Source organism: Rhinolophus sinicus, chromosome 4 (genome assembly GCF_057876585.1).
Source record: "Rhinolophus sinicus isolate RSI-liver-muscle chromosome 4, RSI-T2T, whole genome shotgun sequence".
Classification (NCBI taxonomy): domain Eukaryota; kingdom Metazoa; phylum Chordata; class Mammalia; order Chiroptera; family Rhinolophidae; genus Rhinolophus; species Rhinolophus sinicus.
In genome coordinates, this window is record NC_142504.1 from 11293062 (window position 1) to 11315079 (window position 22018).

The following is a 22018-nucleotide window of genomic DNA, read 5'->3' on the forward strand; positions in this document are numbered from 1 at the left end:
TTGGATGAAGAAAGAGAAAGAAATAGGGATTGAATGAGAGAGGATAAAACTACAGTGTCTTTTAGAAAATCGGTATAGGATACATTCAGACTGTAATGGTCCTGCAAAGTCAGTACATTCTTGGGAGCAGGGGCCATATATTCCACATCTTTGTTCCCTCCGCCTAACACAGTTCTTTGCTCTGAATATTTTCTTTTGAGAAGCATTAAGGGAACATCTAGTAGGTTTAGTTGGATTTACTTTGACCTTTTCTTATAATAGACACCACAACATTCAGAATTTGATTTCGTAAGTTCTTATTGTTTAATAAATTCTTCCTGGGAAGAGGTAAGTTTACTCGTCAGGGACTTCCTTGGGGATTGAAAAAGAAATAACTAGATATTAAAATGGAAAAATGAATTAACCACCCATCAAGTAATCAGTGGCACCAAGCTGATCTTTAACAGGCACTGTCTTTCTGCTGGAGGGGTCAGTTCTAGTGTTTCCACTCACAGTTATGCTCAGATGTCTTGTCAAACAAGTGCCCATTATATGAACTTGACGTTGATACATGCATTAGGGGGGTATGGCTGTCCTTGCAGCATCATGATGACACACTATCAGAGTCAGACAGTGCTGAGGTTCAATTTATTTTCCAGGGGTGGGAACTGGGTTGCCACAAACCAGCTCTTCTCTCCAGGCTTTTTTATGCACAGCTTTCATATGGAAGCTGAGGTTAAGGATGAGCCAGCAGCTGACCATGGACCATTTAGCACGATTGACCCCAAAGAGGCTCTGAACATCCAATTGTGTTTGTGGTTATAGGTAGCTCTGCAGATCTTCACTGAGTCCAAACCAAGACTCAAGCTCATTTGCTGCTGCAGTTTGGTGACCACTAAGTGCAGCGGTGGTGATTCTTAGAAAGGATAAGAAACTGAAGGCTGCCCATGGAGCTCTTCCCTGTAAGTCATCTATGTACCCCAAACAGATGATGCTCTGGAGATACCTAACAACAAGACTATCAGACCACTCAGCTAAGATGCTCTAATATTTGTCAGAAGACAGGGAAGACTGGTGAAAGACTCACTAAAGTACTTCACAAAGGATGGTCTCTCACTGGTCTGCCCTGTCCTCTGTCAGAAGTTTTGTGTGCTTATGGGCAAGGAAATGGAGTTGATAGCAAGTTTGGTGTCCAGTCTCCAGTCTAAGTCTAAGGCTTACGGAGAGATATGGGCTGCAGGAAGAAGCTAAAAGATGATTTCCGTCATGAGTTTTGTGTGACACAGAACACCAGTAATGCTCCCTAGATTCCTACATGAAGTATAATGGAAATGAGAGTTTCTGAAAATTCTGCAAGAAATATAGCACCTTAAGAACTCAGAGACAATGAGGGCAGTATCCAGAGGAGCAGAAGGACCAATGGTCAGGAAGTGATGAAACACGAACCATCTGTAAGGTGATGCCTGAGGGATGCTATTGGAGGAGCAGCAGTGACAGCGAAAGTTGACTCACTCATGAAAACATGTGAGCATCCCCTGATGACTCCCAAAAATACTTTAGGGGAAAGGGTGCAGTAGACCGTGTCACCAAGGTGGAGGCAATGAGACATCCAAGTTGGGGTACTGACTTATTATAACTTAATTTGTACCCACAGACTGGTGAGACCTGAGGCAAATTTGAGTAACAGGAGTTACTTGGAGGTTAATTTCATAACAGCTTTGTACCTTTTTCTTTAAAATTTGTTTTTAATTAATACTTTTTAAATCTTCTTTATGTACTTCAGGTTTAAATGGAATAGCTTTTGAAGTATGCTTCAATGTCAAAATCTTAAATTTAGAAAGCATCTCTTTCTGTCAACTTTGGCTTCCAGAAAGAAGGAAAAGCTAGTGATAAAATTAATGACAGTGGACTTATACCAGTGTGCAATCATTAGAGGTATATACTAGTTTCTGGTACAAAGAGCCTGAACTTTGAAATCAAATAGACTGCAATTCAAATCATGTCTCCATCTGAGTCTCTGTTTCTTTATTATTTAATGAGCTTAAACTGTCACTGCACTGTTTTGTTTGAGGACTACTTTGCAATAATATTTATATATGCAATAGGCACTTGATATATAATTACTAATTATAATCAGTATTATTACTACTTTTGAGACTGAAATGTATGGAAATCAGAAACCTAGTGAGGCTCAGAATAAAACACAATAACCAGAGAATTTCCCTACTATTAGGCACTCGTTTCTCAGTCACGTCAGCTTTCTAAGAATTTAGTTTCTCAAAGTTTATAATTCCTGGAATTGAGGTACAATGGCTTCTTTGGCTTTCCAAGGAAATTACTTGAGATACAGACATGGCTATTTTGCATTTCTATAGACACTTGCTTGACATAAAAAAGTTAGTGTTATCCCACTTCAAAAAAATTAAATTCAAGAGGACGGTGCCGTAGCTCTGAAGGCTGGTGCACAAGAGTCAGAAGATCTCTAGAGAGAAGTAAATGCCAGTGAACTCTCCCATATTGTCCAGGCTTTCACTTTTCTAGCAGGGATGCTGATGTGGGCTTTCCTCTGAGGGGGTCCCATGAACAACACAGAGAGTACATTAGACTAGTCCTCTAGATTAGCAGACATTTGGTCATGTCCGAAGTTCACAAAGACATTGTGCCACAAGGCCCTTGATATTTGCTTCTGTCCCAAACATGCACAGTTAATGTAAATCCTGCTCTTCTGCAAGGTCCAAACTCTGACCCATCCACCTCACTCCATGTGCCATGACCAGCAAGGCTACCAAAGCAAGAAGTGTTATTATTGGCAATACAGCCTCGACACCATTATTGGACCAATAAGACATGACAATATTTTCTATGTACTAATCCTGGAAGCCAAAAGTATAAAGAAATGTTATGGACTATTTGAACCCAGGGACACTTTTCTAAGTGTGGGCCTTATTGACAGGATCAAATATTTAAGGACCATTTGGTGTGGACAAAACATGCTCATGGACATTTTTGATGAGACTAAATTTCAAGAACCTTTCGATGTGGTCTCTAGAGAGGCCACGTGTCCATAGAGTCAGACAGACGCAAGTTTAAATCTCAACTCCCTTACCTACTAACTGGCTACCTTGGGGAAGTGATTTACCTTTCTTTTTCTTCGTGGTAAAAGTTAATAATGGTAATACCTACCTTAGAAGATGGTTCAGGTAAATGAGACAATACATGGAAAGTACTAGCCTGTGTGCCTTTGATAAACACTAATTTCATTCCCCCCCAGTTCTCCTGAAGTGCTAATAGTTAGGGGCTTTACTTAGCATAACGGTGGGGAACAGCATGGAAAACAGGCCAGTCAGATTCCAGTTTTGGTAAAAATGAGACTTTAGGTAGCCATAGAGCAGCATGAAAGCCAAAGAATCCCCATAAAAGGCCAAGACCCTACCTTGGCCATCTCAGAGCTCAGGAGGAATCAGCAACAGGACCACTGAAGGCTTATTCCACCTCCTCATTTTATTTGGGGCACAGTCCCAGGTCTGGAGGCTCACTAGACTGCTTCCTATGGGACATACTGGGTGACCTGTAAGAGGGATCTTGTTACTACTTCAATGTATAATGTCTCATACGTGATCAATGAGGGCAACCAGCCTCAGAATGGTTTCCACTTAGAGTGGGTTGAATAGTATCACCCCAAAATTTTATTTCTGTGTCTGTAATTTCACTTCAGAATGTCTCCTTTATTTGGAAGTAGGGTCTTAGAAAGATATCATAGGTAAAGGTGAGGTCATACTGGATTAAGTATGGGTCCTAAATCCTAAATCCAATGACTGGTGTCCTTATAAGAAGAAGAGAAGACCCACAAGGGAAAGACAGTCATTTGAAGATGGAGGCAGAGCATAGAACGATGCAGCTACAAGCCTAGGAAGGCCAAGGGTGGATGGGAGCCACACGAAGCCAGAAAGAGGCAAGGAAGGATTCTTGCCTAGAACCTCCAGAGAGAGAATGATCTACTGACACTTTGATTTCAGAACCAGGACAGAATAAATGTCTGTTTTCAGCCACCACATTCGTGGGCATTTGTTACAGCTACCCTATGAAACTAATGCGTCACTATCCTTTATACTATGATTGTATGAGTTTTCACAGGATTTCCCCTTCAGCAGTGATGGCTTTTCTTCCTCCTCTGCAGTTCCTTTTCATTTCACCACAGTTCTTCTCCCTGCCACACTCCCCACGGCCTTCGGGTCCCCAGTTCCTGGTCGTGTTCTAGCTTCCACACGTTCTAGTGTGGCTCTCGGCTCCCCTAAATTCAATCTCGTCATGACAGAGGGGCGAATAGAGTGCCAGGCCTGAAGTTCCTCCACCCACCACTAACCAGCTGTGACCCAAAATCATGGCAATTGACTACTCTGTGCTCAGATTCTTCACCTGCAAAGCACAAATGAACACCAGCCCTGCAACCACACAGGCCACTGAGTTTTACCCTATGATAAATGAGAAAGGGGTTTGTGAAAGTGAAGGCTCAATTAAACCTGTGAGATGCTATTCCATTATTATAAGAACCCTCGCTGAAGACAAAGGACCTGGCAAATTGAAAGCGTGCGTTGCTGATTTCAGAGCCATTCTCAGACCCCTCCTTTCCTCCAGGTGTTCACCTCACGTCTGCCTTTACAGGCCATGGAGTTGATTCAGGGGAGGAAGGGCCATGATTGGTCTTTAACTTCTGGGAAGTGAAGCTTTTAATATCATTCCTGACAACCCCAGAACTCGTGCCAGGACTCCCACCATGACCTGGGCAAGATGAAACGTCAGGGGGATAGAAAATGCTGGCTATGTTTCTTAAGTTCTTGCCTTTCCTTGAGTCTGAACTATTAGGAACAGAGGTACTTCAATTCAATTTATTGGTAAACATGTCCAGAGAGTTGAGCACCGTGGAACTTTTATATGAAAGAAAAAAATAAACAACCTTGACAAATAAGAAAATTTCAGTGATATACCTATACTTTTAAGTTAAAAAAAAATCTGAATTTAAACTGGTCAATCCTAATTTAAAAGGCAGTGGAGAAAGTGAAATATTAATTAAACTGAGCCAAGTAAGTAACAATTACACTAATGATTTTTTTCCCTCTAATCATTAAACTCCTAATTTATGTCATTTTTATCTAGATTATTTGTGGCATTTCATCAATTTTAAAACACACCTTTTTTCACATTTTGACATCTATGAAATTGGGATGCATCCACGTTGCTTCTCATTTATAATTGCCAAGCCTTGTTGTTGTTGTTTTTTCCTTTCTGAGTGGCACTTAAAATGTGAGTGCATTTTATGATGAAGGGGTCTTAGAGTCTAGGAAATACAGTATTTTATTTGATGAAGATGGAAACTGTGACACTTGTAATTATATTTCTTTTTCTTTTTATAACGGTCTTATCAAACCTCAATGTAACAAGTGTGATACATTTTCTGCCTTGGACATACAGACTTGTACTGTTTGCTATAGAATTCAGTCATTTGTTCTTTTTGAGAACAAATGCATAATTAGAAAAAGAGGATATAATTTTGAGAGCAAAGAATAGAAAAAAACTAGATTTAGAAATAAAACTACAATCCAGTGCAAGGAAAAATGAAACAATTCCACTTCCATAATTACAGCCTTGCAGAACGTCTTCATAGAGCCCCGTGAGTTTTCTGCTTGAGTCTGAGCTAAGGATATGGCAAGACTCCTGGTTTCTAGCCCCAGACCTGCTGCTGGATAACACCTTGTCCTTTCTGAGCCTCAGTCTTTCTTGTCAGACAAAGCGACTGAGCTGGATGGTTTTTGAGATTTGATCTATTTCTAGGACTCTCTGATTATGCTCATTGAGGAGATTTATTTGCACAGACATGTTAACGTCTCGGGTCCACAGAGCATAACTGCTCCTGGGTCTTACCTGCGTGGTCGGTAACTTGCTGCAAATCTTCATTTGCAGAGACACTATAAAGAAACCAAAGTATTGTGAATCAGACGATGTGCATAAATAAATTATACTAACTTGCTTTTTAATCAGACAAGAGTAAATGCAGAGTCAAGCTTTATTACAAGAAGACTTTCAGAAACCAATGAACGGCGGGGACTGAAATAGTAATCTATTTTGTACTTTCAAACCAATATATAACTTTTGCAATAATAGAGTAATCTGTCAAGCTCCCAGTTCAAAGGAAAATCTCTAGGTGTCCATGTCACACCTTGCCCCAGCAGGCTCACCCACATTATTTCCATGGATCTTTGTGAGAGAAATGTGGAAGGGCACAAAGAAACACTTACAAGAATCCAGAGTCCAGCCACTGTTGAATACTTTCTTGTTTGAAATCTTCTACAATTGAGAAGAAACAGACCAGTCAGTCAAAGCACAACCAGCTAAAATGACTCCACTTCATTATTCAGCCACAACCCGTTTCCTACATGTTTAGTCACATGTTTCTATAAGGATACTCGTTTCTCTCCCAAAGCAAAACTTCCTGTGTTCCATAATCAGCCTTTCCTGAGAATGAAGTATAACCTTGCCAAAAGACTGTAACTTAAAGAAAATGTAAAGAGGAAGAAAAAGAAATCACCAAAGAGCAGGAGGAATTTTAAATTACCTGGAGTGAATGCGAAGGTTGAACAAGCACATGAGACTTGTGTCTTTCTCTTGTTGAATGTAAATCACCCTGGAGCTTCTCCCTATTAAATCATGACATTTCCCTAAAGCAGCTAGCCAGGGATGTTTATTTGCAAGGAGTTCTCTGCCAGGTTAGAAACCAAATTTGCATTCATTCCAGGGACAAATTGCACTGGACTCGCAGAATTACCAAAGACACCCTGTGTTAAAAATTCCCGTCTTTTAAGGTGGGTCTTTATCACGGACACAAGAAAGAGTCAACAGGTCAAAACAAGAGGCTGTAAAGGTTGCATTTCTTGTTAAATATTTGTTTCCTGTTAAATATTTGTTTCCATTCTGGTTAGCTACAGGAGACCCTGGGCTGATTTTCTTTGATTTTATCTTACCAAAGAATAAGGTACCTGAATTACCCTCTCACAGAGTATCTGGTGAACCAAAAAGGCCAGGTGGACATAAGAGGTATTTATTCTTCAATTGAGGTAATGTGCAGGGATGAAATGAATGGGATGGTGGGCAAAGGAGAAACACCATCAAACAGTTATTATACATGATAGTGGAGGGAGAAGTTTTCTTACTTATTATTCTTTAAACTATTAAAGTATTATTGATGCCTCATGTAAGACGCAGCAAATAAGAGCGTTTTGATAAAATGTTTGAAGTCTGGAAGGAAGTCTCATGTCCCTGGCATGGACTCCGCAAAGCTGTGGTGTCCTGGGAGACTAAGGATGAAGGGATGCTGGAGGGGAAAGGAAGCAGAGCTCATTCTTGAGTTGGTCTGTTTCCATCAAGAAGCTCTGTGTTTCGAGTGTCTGCAGGGGAAGTCAGAAGTGCCATTTGAGCAGAGGACCTGAATAGACATTTCTCCAAAGAGGACATACAGATGGCCAGTAGATAAATGAAAAGATGCTCAATGTCACTAATCATCAGACAAGTGCAAATTAAAACCACAATGAGATATCCCTTCACACCTGTCAGAATGGCTATCATCAATAAATCAACAAACAACAAGTGTTGGTGAGGATGTGGAGAAAAGGGAACCCTCGTGCACTGTTAATGGAATTCCAAATTGGTGCAACCACTATGGAAAGCAACATGGAGTTTCTTCAAAAAATTAAAAATAGAATTACTTTATGACCCAGCAATTCTACTTCTGGGTGTTTAGCCGAAGAAATCCAAAACACTAATTCAAAAAGATGTAGGAACCCCAATGTTCACTGCAGCACTATTTACAATAGCTAAGATATGGAAGCAACCCAAGTGACTATCAGTAGACCACTGGATAAAGAAGAGATGGTACGTATATACAATGGACTATTACTCGGCCATGAAAAAAGAATGATCTTACCACTCAGTGACAATATGGATGGACCTAGAGAGTAAGATGCTGAATGAAGTCAGACAGAGAAAGACAACTACCATGTAATTTCACTTATATGTGGAATCTAAAAAACAAAATAAATGAACACAGACTCATAGATACAGAGAACAAACTGATGGTTGCCAGATGGGAGGGAGGCTGGAGGGCTGGTTGAAAAAGAAGAAGGGATTAAGAAATATAAATTGGTAGTTACAAAATAGTCATGGGGATGTAAAAGACAGCACAGGGGAATGTGATCACGAATATTATAATTATGTATAGTGTCAGGTGGGTATTAGACTTGTTGGGGTGATCACTTTGTAAGTTATATAAATGTTGAAGCCCTATGCTGTTCACCTGAAACTAATATAATATTGAGTGTCAACTGTAATTGCCAAAAATATATACAATAAAAACTATTGGACTTCCAAAAGAATAAAACAAATGCCCATTTCATAGACGTTTCTGGCATCATGCCAGGAGCACTGCTATGTTCAAAGCCAAGTCCTTGTTCCAAAATCATGTGCCCCCAGCCCAAAGCCCCCACATCCCTCAGCACCCGAAGCAGCACAGTTTCAGACAGCCCTGAGGGCCCATTCTCACCCAGCGTGTGGATGGTGAGACTCTGGCTTTCGTCCTCAGAGCCAGGAGGCAACGGCACATCCAAGGGAGCCCATGCCTTCTTGGTGGACCTCAGGATGTCTCTCCTGCTCTTTTCCTGGCTTCCTTGAGGGTTGTCAGATCCATGTGACTTCTCCGCCATCGTAAGAGAATAATTCAGCACACTAATTTAAAACACACACAAATCAGACACAGTGAGCTCAGCTTCCGTGCATGGCTCAGTGAGAGAGAGAAGGCCAGAATGCTCACAGCGTAATGAGCAGATCCAGGCTCACAATCTTTGGGAGCCTGGCTCACCCACCCAAGCCGAGTTCCCTGTTTCAATGCAGTGAAATGGAGAGGCAGCTGGAGACCAGGGACTAATGTGGCCTCACCCGTCACCAGGCCACATCTGCACTACAGTGGTCTGGGATGTGAACAGAGAGTAAAGAAATTAGACTACTGGATACACCCAGACAAGGAGGAAGTTTAAAAGCACTGATTAACGTAATAGGTACCCTTCAAATTTATCCAACAGTCTCTATAAAAATATTTTTAGAGACGCAGAATACATTTAAAAAATGAGGGCTTTGGCAATAGATCAAACTGGCTGAGTCTCACCTCTGCAACTTACTGTGTGGCCTTGTGTGAATTAATATAACCTCTTTGCATTCGCTTAATTTTTTACAGGTGGGATGAATTGTACTGAATTTTAATAGCTGTCAGCCTTAGTGGAGTACATATTATGAGCTCGATTCCATGCTGAATTCTATACAGCCTTATTTATCTAATTGTCAATAAAGGAAGTAAATCTAAATGTCACAATTTTGCAGTAAATTGAAGAACAAAGGGGTTAAGCTGCAACCCCAAGGCTGCATAGCAACGAGGATTTAAACCCTGGCTCTGTTCCCATGACTATGAAGCTGTACCATCTACCCTATAGGGTGGTTTGGGACTATTAGAATATTGATAACTATATTTTGCAAGTGGCACAAGAAATAAAGGCTGCCCTCATTATCTCATTTGACATTTATTAACATCCTTATGAGGCTCAAAGAATAAGGGAAGGAGACAGACACTTAGAGCAGCTGCGTAAATCGTGTAAACTCCCCAGACTATCAGCACGTTGAGAACAAGGGCCTCCCTCTTACTCATCGATATGTCTCCAGTATATGACTGAATTCTCAGCACATAGTAGGTGCTCAATAAGTGTGTACAAAACCAAAGTAGCAAAGCTAGGGTTCAAAATCACACTTTCTAACTAAATTCTTTCTATGTCATCTACTTAAATTGACATTACCCCGTTTCCCTGAAAATAAGACCTAGCCAGATAATCAGCTCTAATGTGTCTTTTGGAGCAAAAATTAGTATCAAACACGGTATTCTACTATAGTATAGTATGGTATGGTATAGTAGAGTATATAAGACCCAGTTTTATATTATATTAAAATAAGACCAGCTCTTATATTACCTTATATTATATTAAAATATATTAATTTTTGCTCCAAAAGACACAGAGCTGATGGGCCGGCTAGGTCTTACTTTTGAGGCAACACGGTAGTTTATCCTTCAAGCTTAGAGAGATGACAAAATAGTCAAACACCCCCTTTAGCAGCATGTCTCGCATCCCTAAACTTATGCATAACCCCTGATCACAGGACACATGGACCATCATTTCTAACCAGCATTTCAACAGGTCGAGTTATTCAAATTCATTGTAAACATCTGAATATTCTAAGTATAGGTGAACATTCTAGGGGCAACTGGCAGGAAGAGTCTCCATATATACTTTATCTAGTAAAATTCCATCATTCGTGGGAAATGTAAATACATGTTTATTGTAATAGTAAATTACTGCAAAAATTGATGACAATTGTGATGACTATTAATATTATATTAAAAAGAAAGGAATTACTAAGACATTTCAATTAATTATACACTTGGGCAAAAGGGAAACATTTAATACCTACATTAACAGTGAGCATTCTAGCCAGCAAATTTCAGAAAGTCAACTTTAGGAATATCCTCTGGGAATAAATAAATGTTTGTAAAAATTTCAATGATAATCCAAGAAAAAAATAATATAGATCAGATTATATTTCTAACCTTTATAGAATTGTTTGGTAGACTAGAATTCGTAACAGTAGAAAAAATAACCTTTAGACACTGCATTTAATTTTTAGTTATTTAATTTTACATAAGCTTTGGGTCTTTTGAGTAAAACAGAGTTCTCTTCGGCAATGTCTTGCATCTCGTGCGTGCAGATTATAATCAAAGCACCAACTCTGACAGTGCAAAATTTCACAGGGCAGAAAAACTCCAAAATCATGCTTAACGATGTTCATGAAATATCAGACTCAATAAAGGATCGGGGTTTGAAGAAAGGAATAACATATTATGAAAAAATAAAATCCCCTAAATATTCTTGCTCCTTTACTGACCTTGCCTGGAAGTCAGTTTCTATTTAGCAAGAGAGATTTTGCTCTGTAATGAGAGCAGGAGGTATCAAGCAACTGACAAATTGCTGAATTTGTTGAATTTTAACCTAGCCACCACTTTTTCAACACGAGTATAACACTAAAAATGATCAAAGTTCTAGATAAAAGTGTTGCTTTATCGGTACGTCCCCAGATGTCTGTTCTACGATGAATGGCATGTTTGACCTCACCCTCCAGCCTTGAACAACCAGTGAGGACGTGCTCCCTGCCAGCACAGTGGTGCCTGGCTTTCGAGCAGGAAAAAGTGTGCCAAGGAAAGTGGGAACCTTTGCTAAATGCAAGGGTCAGGGGCCAGTCTGTAAAGAAAAACTCTTCTGTCCTCCTCTGCTTTAATAGATGCCTTCCCAGTCAGTAAACACATCTGCTTCTGGAAATGGATTCTCTGATGCTTAGATGACCTTCCTTTGGCATCCACTGGCTTGACCCCCAGAGCAGCCCTCTGGAAAGGGACACAGATCAGGTGGCAGCCCTGAATTGCCCAGCGGACTGACAGGGCAGAAGTTATGGCATGTGGCCTCTGCCGTTCCTTCTAGTTAACTCATCTGTCCCCAGGACATTTGGAACCAAATTCTTGCCAGCGCTGACTTAGCCCAAGGTGAACCTTCATCCTGGACTGCGTTGTCCCCTGTGCAGTCAGAGCCTTCTCTCTTTTCAGATTATTTCTATTCTGAGTACTATGTCATTAATCCTTATGTGTATGAAGAATGTCTGTTGATGTGGGAAATGTCTTATATTATCATGATTAATTTTAAAAAAGAGGATGCAAAACTATGTATACGAGTATACCAAGAACTCAATTTTATATTAAAAAAAAAACACAATGTATTGAAAAGACAAAAAAGAAATGCACTGAAATGTTATCAAGTGTTCATAATTTTAAAAATTATTAAGATGAGGAAAAAAATTGGTTTTTGTTTCATTAATCTTACATCACATTTTCTTTCAAGCCATCATAAGATCTCAAAAAGGGTCCAGACTTGCCTTGTTCCCCTCCAGCCTCCATATACGGTGACGTCCCCAGTAGCAGGAGTATGCAGAAAGAGGCACCTGCCCCAGGATCCTGCCCCTTTCCCAGAGGTACCTCCACTTACCGAAGTTTAAAAGGAAGCCTCCAGAACCCCCCAGGCTCTTGAACAGATGATGACCAGAGCCCGACACCGTTCACCTCCCTACACACACTATGTAAGGGAACAGTCCTGCGAGGCTGACACGCTGAGAGCACTGATTCGTGCTTCTTACCCTCAGAGACCACAGGACTGTGCCCATCACATCTTAGAGCCATGTCCATTCAGCAGGGAATGCTGCCTCACCTGGCCCAATTTACCACCCTCCCCACACTGTTCCAACCCCTGTGCCCTCTGCAATTCATGGACTGTTACCCACTAAATCCCCTTTACTCTAAGCTCTTCACTGAATGTCTCTTCACCTCCTTTCTTTAATTGAAACCTGGACATAACTTCCTTGGCCACGCTCTCAAGATGTGGCTTTTTTTTTTTTTTTTTTTTTTTTTTGCCTATTGAAATGGGACCATAGTCTTAGAGATGGTACACATTTCCTCCATGTGCTTCATTGCTGCTTGACGACTTTCTTTCCTCTGTTCTTTAAAGAATATACTACCAGACTCTGTGGGCATCCACACCTAGGACATTTGCCTTCATTTACTGAACATGATAAAATAGTATTTCTGTTATCTTTCTAGAAGATTTCATTATCAATCTACATGACCCATCAATACCTGACCGACCACTCAGTTCAATAATCTGCTCACTTGTAACACTATCCATATCCCCCATTCTCTTTATAACCCACTCAAATCAGTACGCTAATGGTCGACTATCAGTTCTTACCATTTTAGATTTTTCAGCAGCATTTGATGGAGTTGACCACTTCCTCTTAATGGAAATAATTTTTTCATTTGTTTTTTTTAATACCACACTCTTCGAGATACCCTCCTATTTCACTCAAAGCTTGTTTCCTCAAGCTCTTTTCCCAGTTTTCTCCTTTCTAGCTTCTAAACTTTGAGTGTTCTATATTTCAATCCTCTTATCCTCTCTATCTACATGCTCTCCTTATATGAGTGTGGCTTTAATTTTTCTTCTGTAATCCCATTGTTCAATGCAAATCACATTGTTTTGTTAAGTCTGTGTTTGCACTTCTGTTGAACCACCCTGAGATTTTTTTTTGGGACCGAGATCCTAGCTCTCATATCATAATTGTATGGAAGAGGTACTCAGTGTACATTTGTTGAATGAATTGAGAAATTGAGGAATTGGAAGTTGAGGAATTGAGAAATACCAAAGCAAATTTGGTTATAAAATCATTAAGGATTTCATACATATGCATACATGCACACGTGTGTATGTGTGTATATTTTCTACCTCCATTTTGAAGCAGAGTTTTCTGAGTAATTACCTGATGCCCACTTCTGCCATTTCAACCAAAACTATCTGAGTAAATACTTTCTTTCACCTTCTCTTATGTGTCTAACCAACAGCTAGCAAGCAGATAAAGATCTTAATTCATCACCAGGGAAACAAAACAAGTAACTTATTTTAATGAATCACCAAATAGTCAAGTGGTGGAATGACATTGGGCATGTAGTTTTCAGTTGTCTTGGATTGTAATTTCCTCTTGCATAACATGAGAGAATCGGATGAGATGACATAACTCCATAAGTTGATTATCCTATTTCTAGCCTCCACATAGACTATTTAATACTTCACTAATGGAGCTCCCATTTAAAAAACATTTTAAAGTTATGTCCATCAAAACTATACAAGCGAGAAAAATAAAACATTGCTCCGATTACTCATAGGTTAGGGAGACCACGCAGAACCGCCAGCAGCAAAGCCAAGCCAGGAATGCCCTTTTGCTCTTCTTTCCTATCCAAGTATCAAAGTCCCACAAACACTTGTCAAGATTCCCAAGTGATTCAGTGAAGTAAAGGCAGATCCTGGGGAAGAGAGTGTTCTGTCAACACTCTGCCGGGAGGAACAAGCAGTCTGTGATGACTTTTTCTGTGGGTGGCTTCCTCCCACCAGGAAATATGTGAAGGGTGCTCGCTCCTGTCATTTCGGAGCAAGCTGGATTTAAAGACAAGGCAGTTATGCCCAAGTTGGGAACCCAAAGTCAGTTCTCTTGGGCGTGGAGTTTTCATCTTTTGCTCGTGAAATAAGCAAATGATTAGTAATTCACGAACCGTCATACAGCTTCCTGGAAACTTGAAATGCTTGCAAGTCTGGTAAAGTTGGATCTCCTGATTTATCTACTGCTAGCCCTGTTCCAACTCCTTCCCCATTTTAAAGTGACTTTTCTCAATGAGTCCCACTTTTCTCAACATTTCTACTTTTGTCTTCTCAACATCTGCCTTGCCTCCTCCTGAGGAGGGACAATGAAAGGGTGTGGGAGCATCTACGATCTACTGCTCGTCTCCATTCTCACATCCTTGCAGTCCAGGTTCCTTCACGCACACCATATTCTGGATGCACAGAATTCCTGTTGTTCTCAAACTTGCCCTCCTCTCTGATCTGACTGGGGGAAGATCCCTCTACTAGCACCACCCTTCTCTTTACTGGGTACCATTTCATGAATTCAAACAGAACTTATTCTACAGAACTTTTTCACCTTATCACTCCCGCCCTAGCCTGCTTAGGCCACAGCAACCTGTGCAACCGCTACTGTAGCACTATTCACACTCAAATCAAGTAGTTTATGTACACTCCTGCCTTTCCCACACAACTAAATGGACTCCTTGGGGGCAAGAACCATGACTGACACATTTTTGTATCCATGGTACTTAGTGTATGACATGGATAATAATAGGTGATCGGCAATAACCCTTTAATGAATGAATGATTACTTCTGACCTTGGACTCTGTCTTTGCTCAAGGGGAGGGGGGAATTGTGACTTACTCATCTTTGTAGTTTCTAGCATGTCAGGCATATTACCATGCACTAATTGTTACCAAAGCACATTATACAAATGAACTGATAGATAAAGAAATTCAATCATGAATTCTACTAAGTCCATTCAATTAAATATTTTACTGTCTGCTGTGTACAAAGAAACTTTGAAGAGCTTACAGTTGACTACAAGAAATAGTATTTATTAACTACATATTGTGAAGCAGACTATAATATGCATTTTAAGAGAAGTACAAAGCAACTGTTCTCAAATAGTAAAGGAGGAAAATGTTTACTCAGGGGCATAAAAACAGGCTTCTTGGAAGGGGAAGTATTGGCCCCGGCTCTTGAAGATGGGATAATGGATAGGCAAATGTTCCAGACAAGGGAATTAAAATGCATGTGTGCAGAAATTTCACCAAAGGGCTATTAAGCAGTGGCTTTGCAACAATTAAACAGATGTTCTTCAATGTTAGCGTACTGAAATCACAAGTCATCTTAACTGATGGTGTGATGATTAATTTTATGTACCACTTGACTGGGCCATGGGGTGCCCAGATATCTGGCTAATCATTATTTCTGGGTGCAAACGTGAGGGTGTTTCCAGAACAGATTAGGATTTGGCTCAGTAGACTGAGTAACGCAGATTGCTCGCCCCAATGTGGATGGGCACCATTCAATCTGCTGAGGGCCTGAATAGAAGGAAAAGGTGAAGGGAAATTTCTCTTTTTCTCTGCTTCACGGAGTGAGCTGGGACGTCCGTCTCTCCCTGCTCTGGAAGTGGGATTTGCACTATTGATATTCCTGGTCCTTGGACCTGGGAATCAAAATGGAACACCACCACCAGCTTTCCTGGGTCTCCAGCTTGCAGATGGCAGATCATGGAACTTCTCAGACCTTATAATTGTGTGAGCCAATTCCTTACACTAAATCTCTCTATAGATAGATAAATAGATGTTGCCATAGATATTTCTCTCTAGATATCTATACGTACAGATATATCTATATCTATATATCTATATATAGATATAGATATATGACCTATTTCATTTCTCTGGAGAACCCTGACCATTGTAGATAGTTATTTCTCTTAATACCTTTAGTTGAGCTTTATTACACCTTTCTTCCATATACCTTTCCTAATACCTTTAAAAAATGACTGGTCAAGCAATTCACTTTAAGATCTTCAGGGGTAAACATCTCAAGTTTAAAAATATATTGTTATACAATAAAAATTGCATCACAGTTCAGTCTAATAGGGAACCATCATCATGGTAAAATTCTTAATTACGTAAGTGAGAAAGTGTTTTGTCCAAGAACACAAATAACTGGTAGTGAGGAGAAGAGATCAAGATTTAAGCTCCTGTGTCTAATTTCCTTTCCCACCTGGACTGTTTTAATCCTCTGATGTCTGAGCTGTCTTCATCCCTCCTTCTCCTGCATGGCCATAACCATAAAATCTCAGGGAATGTAGAGAAGGGAATAGGTTTATTCCTTATGAATGATTATAAGAAACTGTCATGATATTACAACTTTGTACCCATTTATTATATTGGGAAGACAAAGTCTATCCTAGATAAAAATCCAAATATACAGAAATAGGTTACTTATGCATTACTGAAAAGAACCCTCCATTAAGGCAGGTAGATTTTTTATTATTTCCTATAACTGTATATGAGTCTATAATTATTTATAAATTTAAAAAAATCATTTAAACAACAAAATACAAAACAAAAATAGAGTCCCAAATAATTCATCAAAATAAATTTCCATAGTGTTGAGGATTTAATGTGAAAAATGAAGTGAAAATAGTCCTAGAATAAAATATCGGTGAACATTTTTCTAATCTTGAGGTGGTAAATGCCTGTGGAGAAATGACACGGAAGGTAATGAAGAAATATCATAATGGATTTAACCAGATAAAAATTTATAATTTACTGTGGTGAAAATAATAAACATGTCAAATGGAAAAAAACAAAATAAGTGTAAAAATATTTGCAGTATATGTGACATTAGAAGTTTTCATGTCCTTAACGTATGACATGAAATTACAAATCAAAAAGAAAAAGCTACGTAGAAGTAGAAGCAATGTAATGAACAGGCAATTCAAAAATAGAAAATCGATGACTGAATGATTAAAAAATATAAAGTAATGAACCTTATTACTATTCAAGGAATGAAAACTAAAAAGAGAAGAGTTTACCATATTAAATTCTCAGCTATAACTTCGTTAGAGACAGAACACCTCGAAGGTGGGGAAATTGACACTACTCAATGTTTGTGGAAAGATTAATTACCTAACTGGAAAGCAGCGAGGTGATATGTACCAATGTATAAAAGGTGCAGACGATGGGAAGAAGAAAAAGTGATTTTTAGAGTAGAATGCCAATAAATAGCGGTAGAAGGAGTGATGGAGTTAGAAAATCATCAACTGAAGGACATGGTAGTAATAAACCATTTCAGTAATTAGGTGTCAAACTGAGCCAGTGAAAGTGTATGAGACATAAGATATCTAAATTTTCTCAAAATATCTCCTCAAGAAATACACAGGGAAACACAATACGTTTGCAGTGAAGAAACTTAGCAGATACCATCTTCACCAAGTGCTCCTTATTCACGTCTCAGGTAATGGGACGGAGTAAATCACGTCCCTCCTGATATGACGCACTGAGGACATCTTGTTTCGGTGGCATTCCCACCAAAAATGCATAAACTGAATCTAATATGAAGAACTATGCCATACGTCCAACTTGAGGGACATTTTACAAAGTGATGAGCCTGTTCTATTTTAAAACTGCCAATGTCATGAAAGACAAATGTGTCCTTTAAGATAGTTTCTTTTGTACTCTGCAGTACAATCACAAGTATTATAGAAATGCTTGTTTTCTCTAGATCCACTTTCTTCTTCCCGAAACCTTCAATAACTTGTTGGATTTGCCTCTGTAGCCCACAGAGGTCACCCTGTGACTGTGCAGACCGCAGGCTTCCCACCACGCCTGGACCACGACACGAGCAGATGACTGTGTTTTCCAGGTTTCGAACATTCAGAGCACCTGTGCACCCAGCTCCCCCTGGGCTCCCTCTAGAGTCCCAGAGGAGCTTGCTCTGGGAGATGACCAGCCCTGAGGACAACCCCAAGTGACAAGGGGATCAATAGCTCCCAGCACACTGGACACCCACTTGGGCACACTGGTGGAGAATCTCTGAGCAAGGCCATTTAGGCAGCATTCTGGTGTCAACTATGACATAAAAACATGATCATAATTTATTTCAATAGTGCGTAACAACATCTCATGTGTTAACATTATGAGACAAGTTTCACTGAACTCTGAACTCATTTGAGTATTTTGATGACTGCTTCCTCCTTTTAAGGTTTTAGCCCCAGGATTAACTCATTTCCTAATATGGTATACTAAAATAATGATAATTAGGTAATCTTTCAATGGGAAATTACAGTGAAAGGTTAACAGTGAGAAAAGTAGCTGCTCTTTTCTTTTCTTACAACCTTCTTCAATCTGTAGCCCTAAATCAAGTTGCCTGGTTTAGCAACTAAAAACACAAGACGTTGAGTTATATTTGAATTTCAGATTAAAAAAATTTTTTTTTAAGGAGAACTGGCTCTGGGTGGTGAACACACAATGGGATTTATAGATGATATAATACAGAATTGTACACCCGAAATCTATGTAACTTTACTAACAATTGTCACCCCAATAAACTTTAATTAAAAAAAAAATTTAGCATAAGTATGGCCCATGCATTATTTGGGATACATTTATACCCCCAAAATTGCTGTTTATCTAAAATCCAAATGTAACTGGTGTCTTTTATTTACCTCACAAGCCTTTCCCTGAACCAGTTTTCTCCAGGCTTTCAAAAGGAGAAGTTTTTACTTCAATAGCAGGTTCCACCTGTACCAAAAAATTCCACATGGTCCCAGCATCTCAAGCTCAGTTTTCATATTTAGTGAATTCACTGGTTAATTTAAAACCAGAGTTTAACTGTTTTGCTTCATCTTAATGAGCTAGACCTCCCTCCGGTAGTAAGGAAAAAAATAATCAGTGAACATGACACAAAAGTCCCAAGATACAAAGAATAGCTACAAAAAGAAGGAAAATATAATTTCTGCATCTCACCTCAGAAATATTGCTTGAAACAGTACTCACAATACAGGGGAACTAAGCTAACAATTTTGATCCTAGAGCATTCCAGTCCCCTGTGTTTTAGACTTTTCCATGTTAATGGAAGCCACGCAGGGAGTCCTGGGTGCTGAAATCATCCAGGCCTGAATCCATGACAATTAGATCACTTATCTTATTGCTAATAGCCGGTCACACAGCTGCAGGTAGAAAAGATTCAGAACGTGCCATCACTGCCCTTTTAGTCCAACTGAGAGGAAATGAGAAGAACTAACATCCCCTTCCCCACGGATGGAAACGTAAGAGTTGCTATACTAGAAGAAAGGTGTCTTAGCAGAGAAATGACCCTTGAAGTTCGCTGCACTTGTTTACAAAAAGTGTCTGTAGAGGTCTTAGATGCCTTCCTGTCTCCTTCAGCACTACAGCTGCTACCACTCAAAAGTCTTTATGACCACAGAACTGTGACCCAAGTTTCCATCTGCTCTTAGTTAAAAGTTAGTCATAGAAAGCCAGGACAGTCTGCTTACCAAAATCCATGGTCAAGTTGAGGATCAAGGTATATATATATATATATTGATTCTCTCTACCCTGCCCTCTAAAGAAAGAATGTAAGAAAGCAGTTAGAAATGGCGGGAGTTCTAAGGAACCAGTACTGGACTCAGAGGAAGAGCATATGCGGAATGAATATAATGGTTCCAGTTGTGTTTTTATTTCTATGAACCCTTCTGCTTTTCCATTAACGCCCTTTGACCTGTTGGCAGTGAGTGGCATCAGCTCTGAATGCAGGACTGAAAAGTACTTTGCTGAGGCAGTAAAGCAAACTTGTCTTAATTTGGTTACCATGGTTATGGTGCTGTGTGTTACCACCCCCGATGATTTGCATTGCAAACCATCACTGGAAATGAGGACAGCAGAATTTGATATTCTGGATGGAGAGAACGAATTCCCAGGAACTTCTTGAAAGTTCAGAGGGAACAAAACATAAATACTCAGACATTCTCCCAAACCCATAAAGAAGGGAAGGGAACAAACTGTATGGCTAATATCAGTCCTCTCCTCCATGAACTTTCCAGATCCATAATGTATTTCTGTTGAAAGATTCAGGTAGTTTCACTTTAGAAAGATTAATAAGCACATCATCAACCTCATTTTTTTAAATTAAGTTTCACAATCACATTCAGCATGCATCCTTGTAAAGAACATAATACTAAATCACTACCTAATGATTATTACATTCTTGATCCATGCATGCCAACAATACTCTTCATTTTAATAAGCTGTATTATTAGAGTTTGAAATGATGGAAAAGACCAAGTGCATTTCAAGTTATATTTCACGTCAAACAAACAGGAACCCCAATACATAAAAAGGACGTGCTGAGGTTGCCTTCAAGGGCAATGAGGGGAAAGAAAGGGCCTCACCACATCTTCCCTCCCCCTCTATGACAGCTGTGAGTTTCCTCTGCAGAGCCCCTAGCTTCGGTGAGCAGGATTTGACAAAGCTTATAAGCTGGCCTCAAACATGTCCTGGAAGATTTCCCTTGTCTTTGAGGCTTTCTCCCACCTCCACCAGCAGTACATGAGACCTTTACTCTCAGAAGCCCAGGAATGTCTCGAGGCCTGAGAAAACACTAGCATTCTCTTTCTCCTGTGGCATCCACTACTCTCTTGGTCCTGAGGAGACCAGAAAGTGTACACCACCTGTCGGGATGTGGTGGTCTTAGACAAAGGCTAACTGACAAAGCAGATATTAATTGAAGTAACATATCCAGAAATACACTTGGAAAACGAAGTTTCTATGTTAACACTTTTCATTTCAGAGGATTTCAATAAAAAGTGATTTTTAAATAAAAATTGGAACGCAATTGCATCCACAAAGAAACTCTTAATTACCCATGTTTTAGTTACCCATTAGTTACATCTGTGTTTATTTATTAGTTCATTTATTGGGAGGTTGTAGAACACAATGCATTGGAATCTGCATTCGTAATTAGGAGAATGGGACCCTATCTAAACCCGGTTTCTACTAGAATGGTTTTGAGAAAATCAATTCCTCTTAAGAGGCATAGTTGATTTAGAAAAATAATGTGTACATCATTGAAGAAACAAAAAAGCTTTCTGCATGAAAAGTATAGAAGGTATATATCAAATACCAAAGTGTGTGAAATGATGAGCAATTGATAACCAATGCCTCGTTATTCTAAGGGATCTCACAGGTAGAGCTCTCAGCCTAGTTTTGAGGATCTGGAATAAACATCCTGGAAAATACACAGGCTAAGCTTGGTCCTGAAGGAGAATAGCAATTAGTCAAGGAGGTTAGGGAGAAGGGAATAAACTGAAAAGGAGAGGTGGTCCAGTTAGTAAAGATGTGAGGGTAGGGCAAAAGTGAGATTGGGAACGTGATGCCATTCGTTTTCCATATTTTCAATAAGTAAATCATTCTTATTACCTTGATTTCTTTAGACCTACATAGAGTTCTTGTAAAAGGATGGCAGGGATAAAGAAAGTGAGACACAAGAAAACTAAGTGATTTCACAGTGTCACAAAATGAATTTTTGACATATTAGCCACTAGAACTAAGGTCTCAGGAATCCCTTACACAACGCTTCTACCATTAATACGTCATCCTGGGAAAACAGGCTAAAAGAAGAGGCAGAGTTTTAACGTATTCCCAATTAACTGATTTCACTTGTAATCCTTTTTGTCTGAAATAGCCTTCTAAAGGGTGCCGGTAAGTAAATGTAAGCCCTTATTCTCTGCTTGGGGTGCGGAGAAGAAGGTTGATGCAGGCAGAGGGACAGCATATGCATAAGTCTAAGGGCAAGAGAGAGAACGGTCCACTTGAAGAACTGCAGGAATCTAAGTATGGCTACTTGATAATATATGAAGAGCCAATGTCAAGAGATGGGTGGA

The 22018-nt window shown here is 39.6% G+C and overlaps 1 protein-coding gene across 3 annotated transcripts in view; it reads right to left on the reverse strand.

The window, feature by feature from the left end:
• Positions 1 to 22018, reverse strand: part of ITPRID1 (ITPR interacting domain containing 1) — a 103947-nt gene that overhangs the window by 72217 nt on the left and 9712 nt on the right. For all 3 annotated transcript variants that reach the window (XM_019726210.3, XM_088797667.1, XM_019726208.3), the window contains exons 2-4: positions 8570 to 8751; positions 6273 to 6321; positions 5899 to 5942 (exon numbers count right to left, since the gene is read on the reverse strand). In XM_019726210.3, coding sequence (XP_019581769.3) covers positions 5899 to 5942; positions 6273 to 6321; positions 8570 to 8729 — 253 coding nt within the window. In that variant the 5' untranslated portion in view covers positions 8730 to 8751. The remainder of the gene's footprint in view (positions 1 to 5898; positions 5943 to 6272; positions 6322 to 8569; positions 8752 to 22018) is intronic.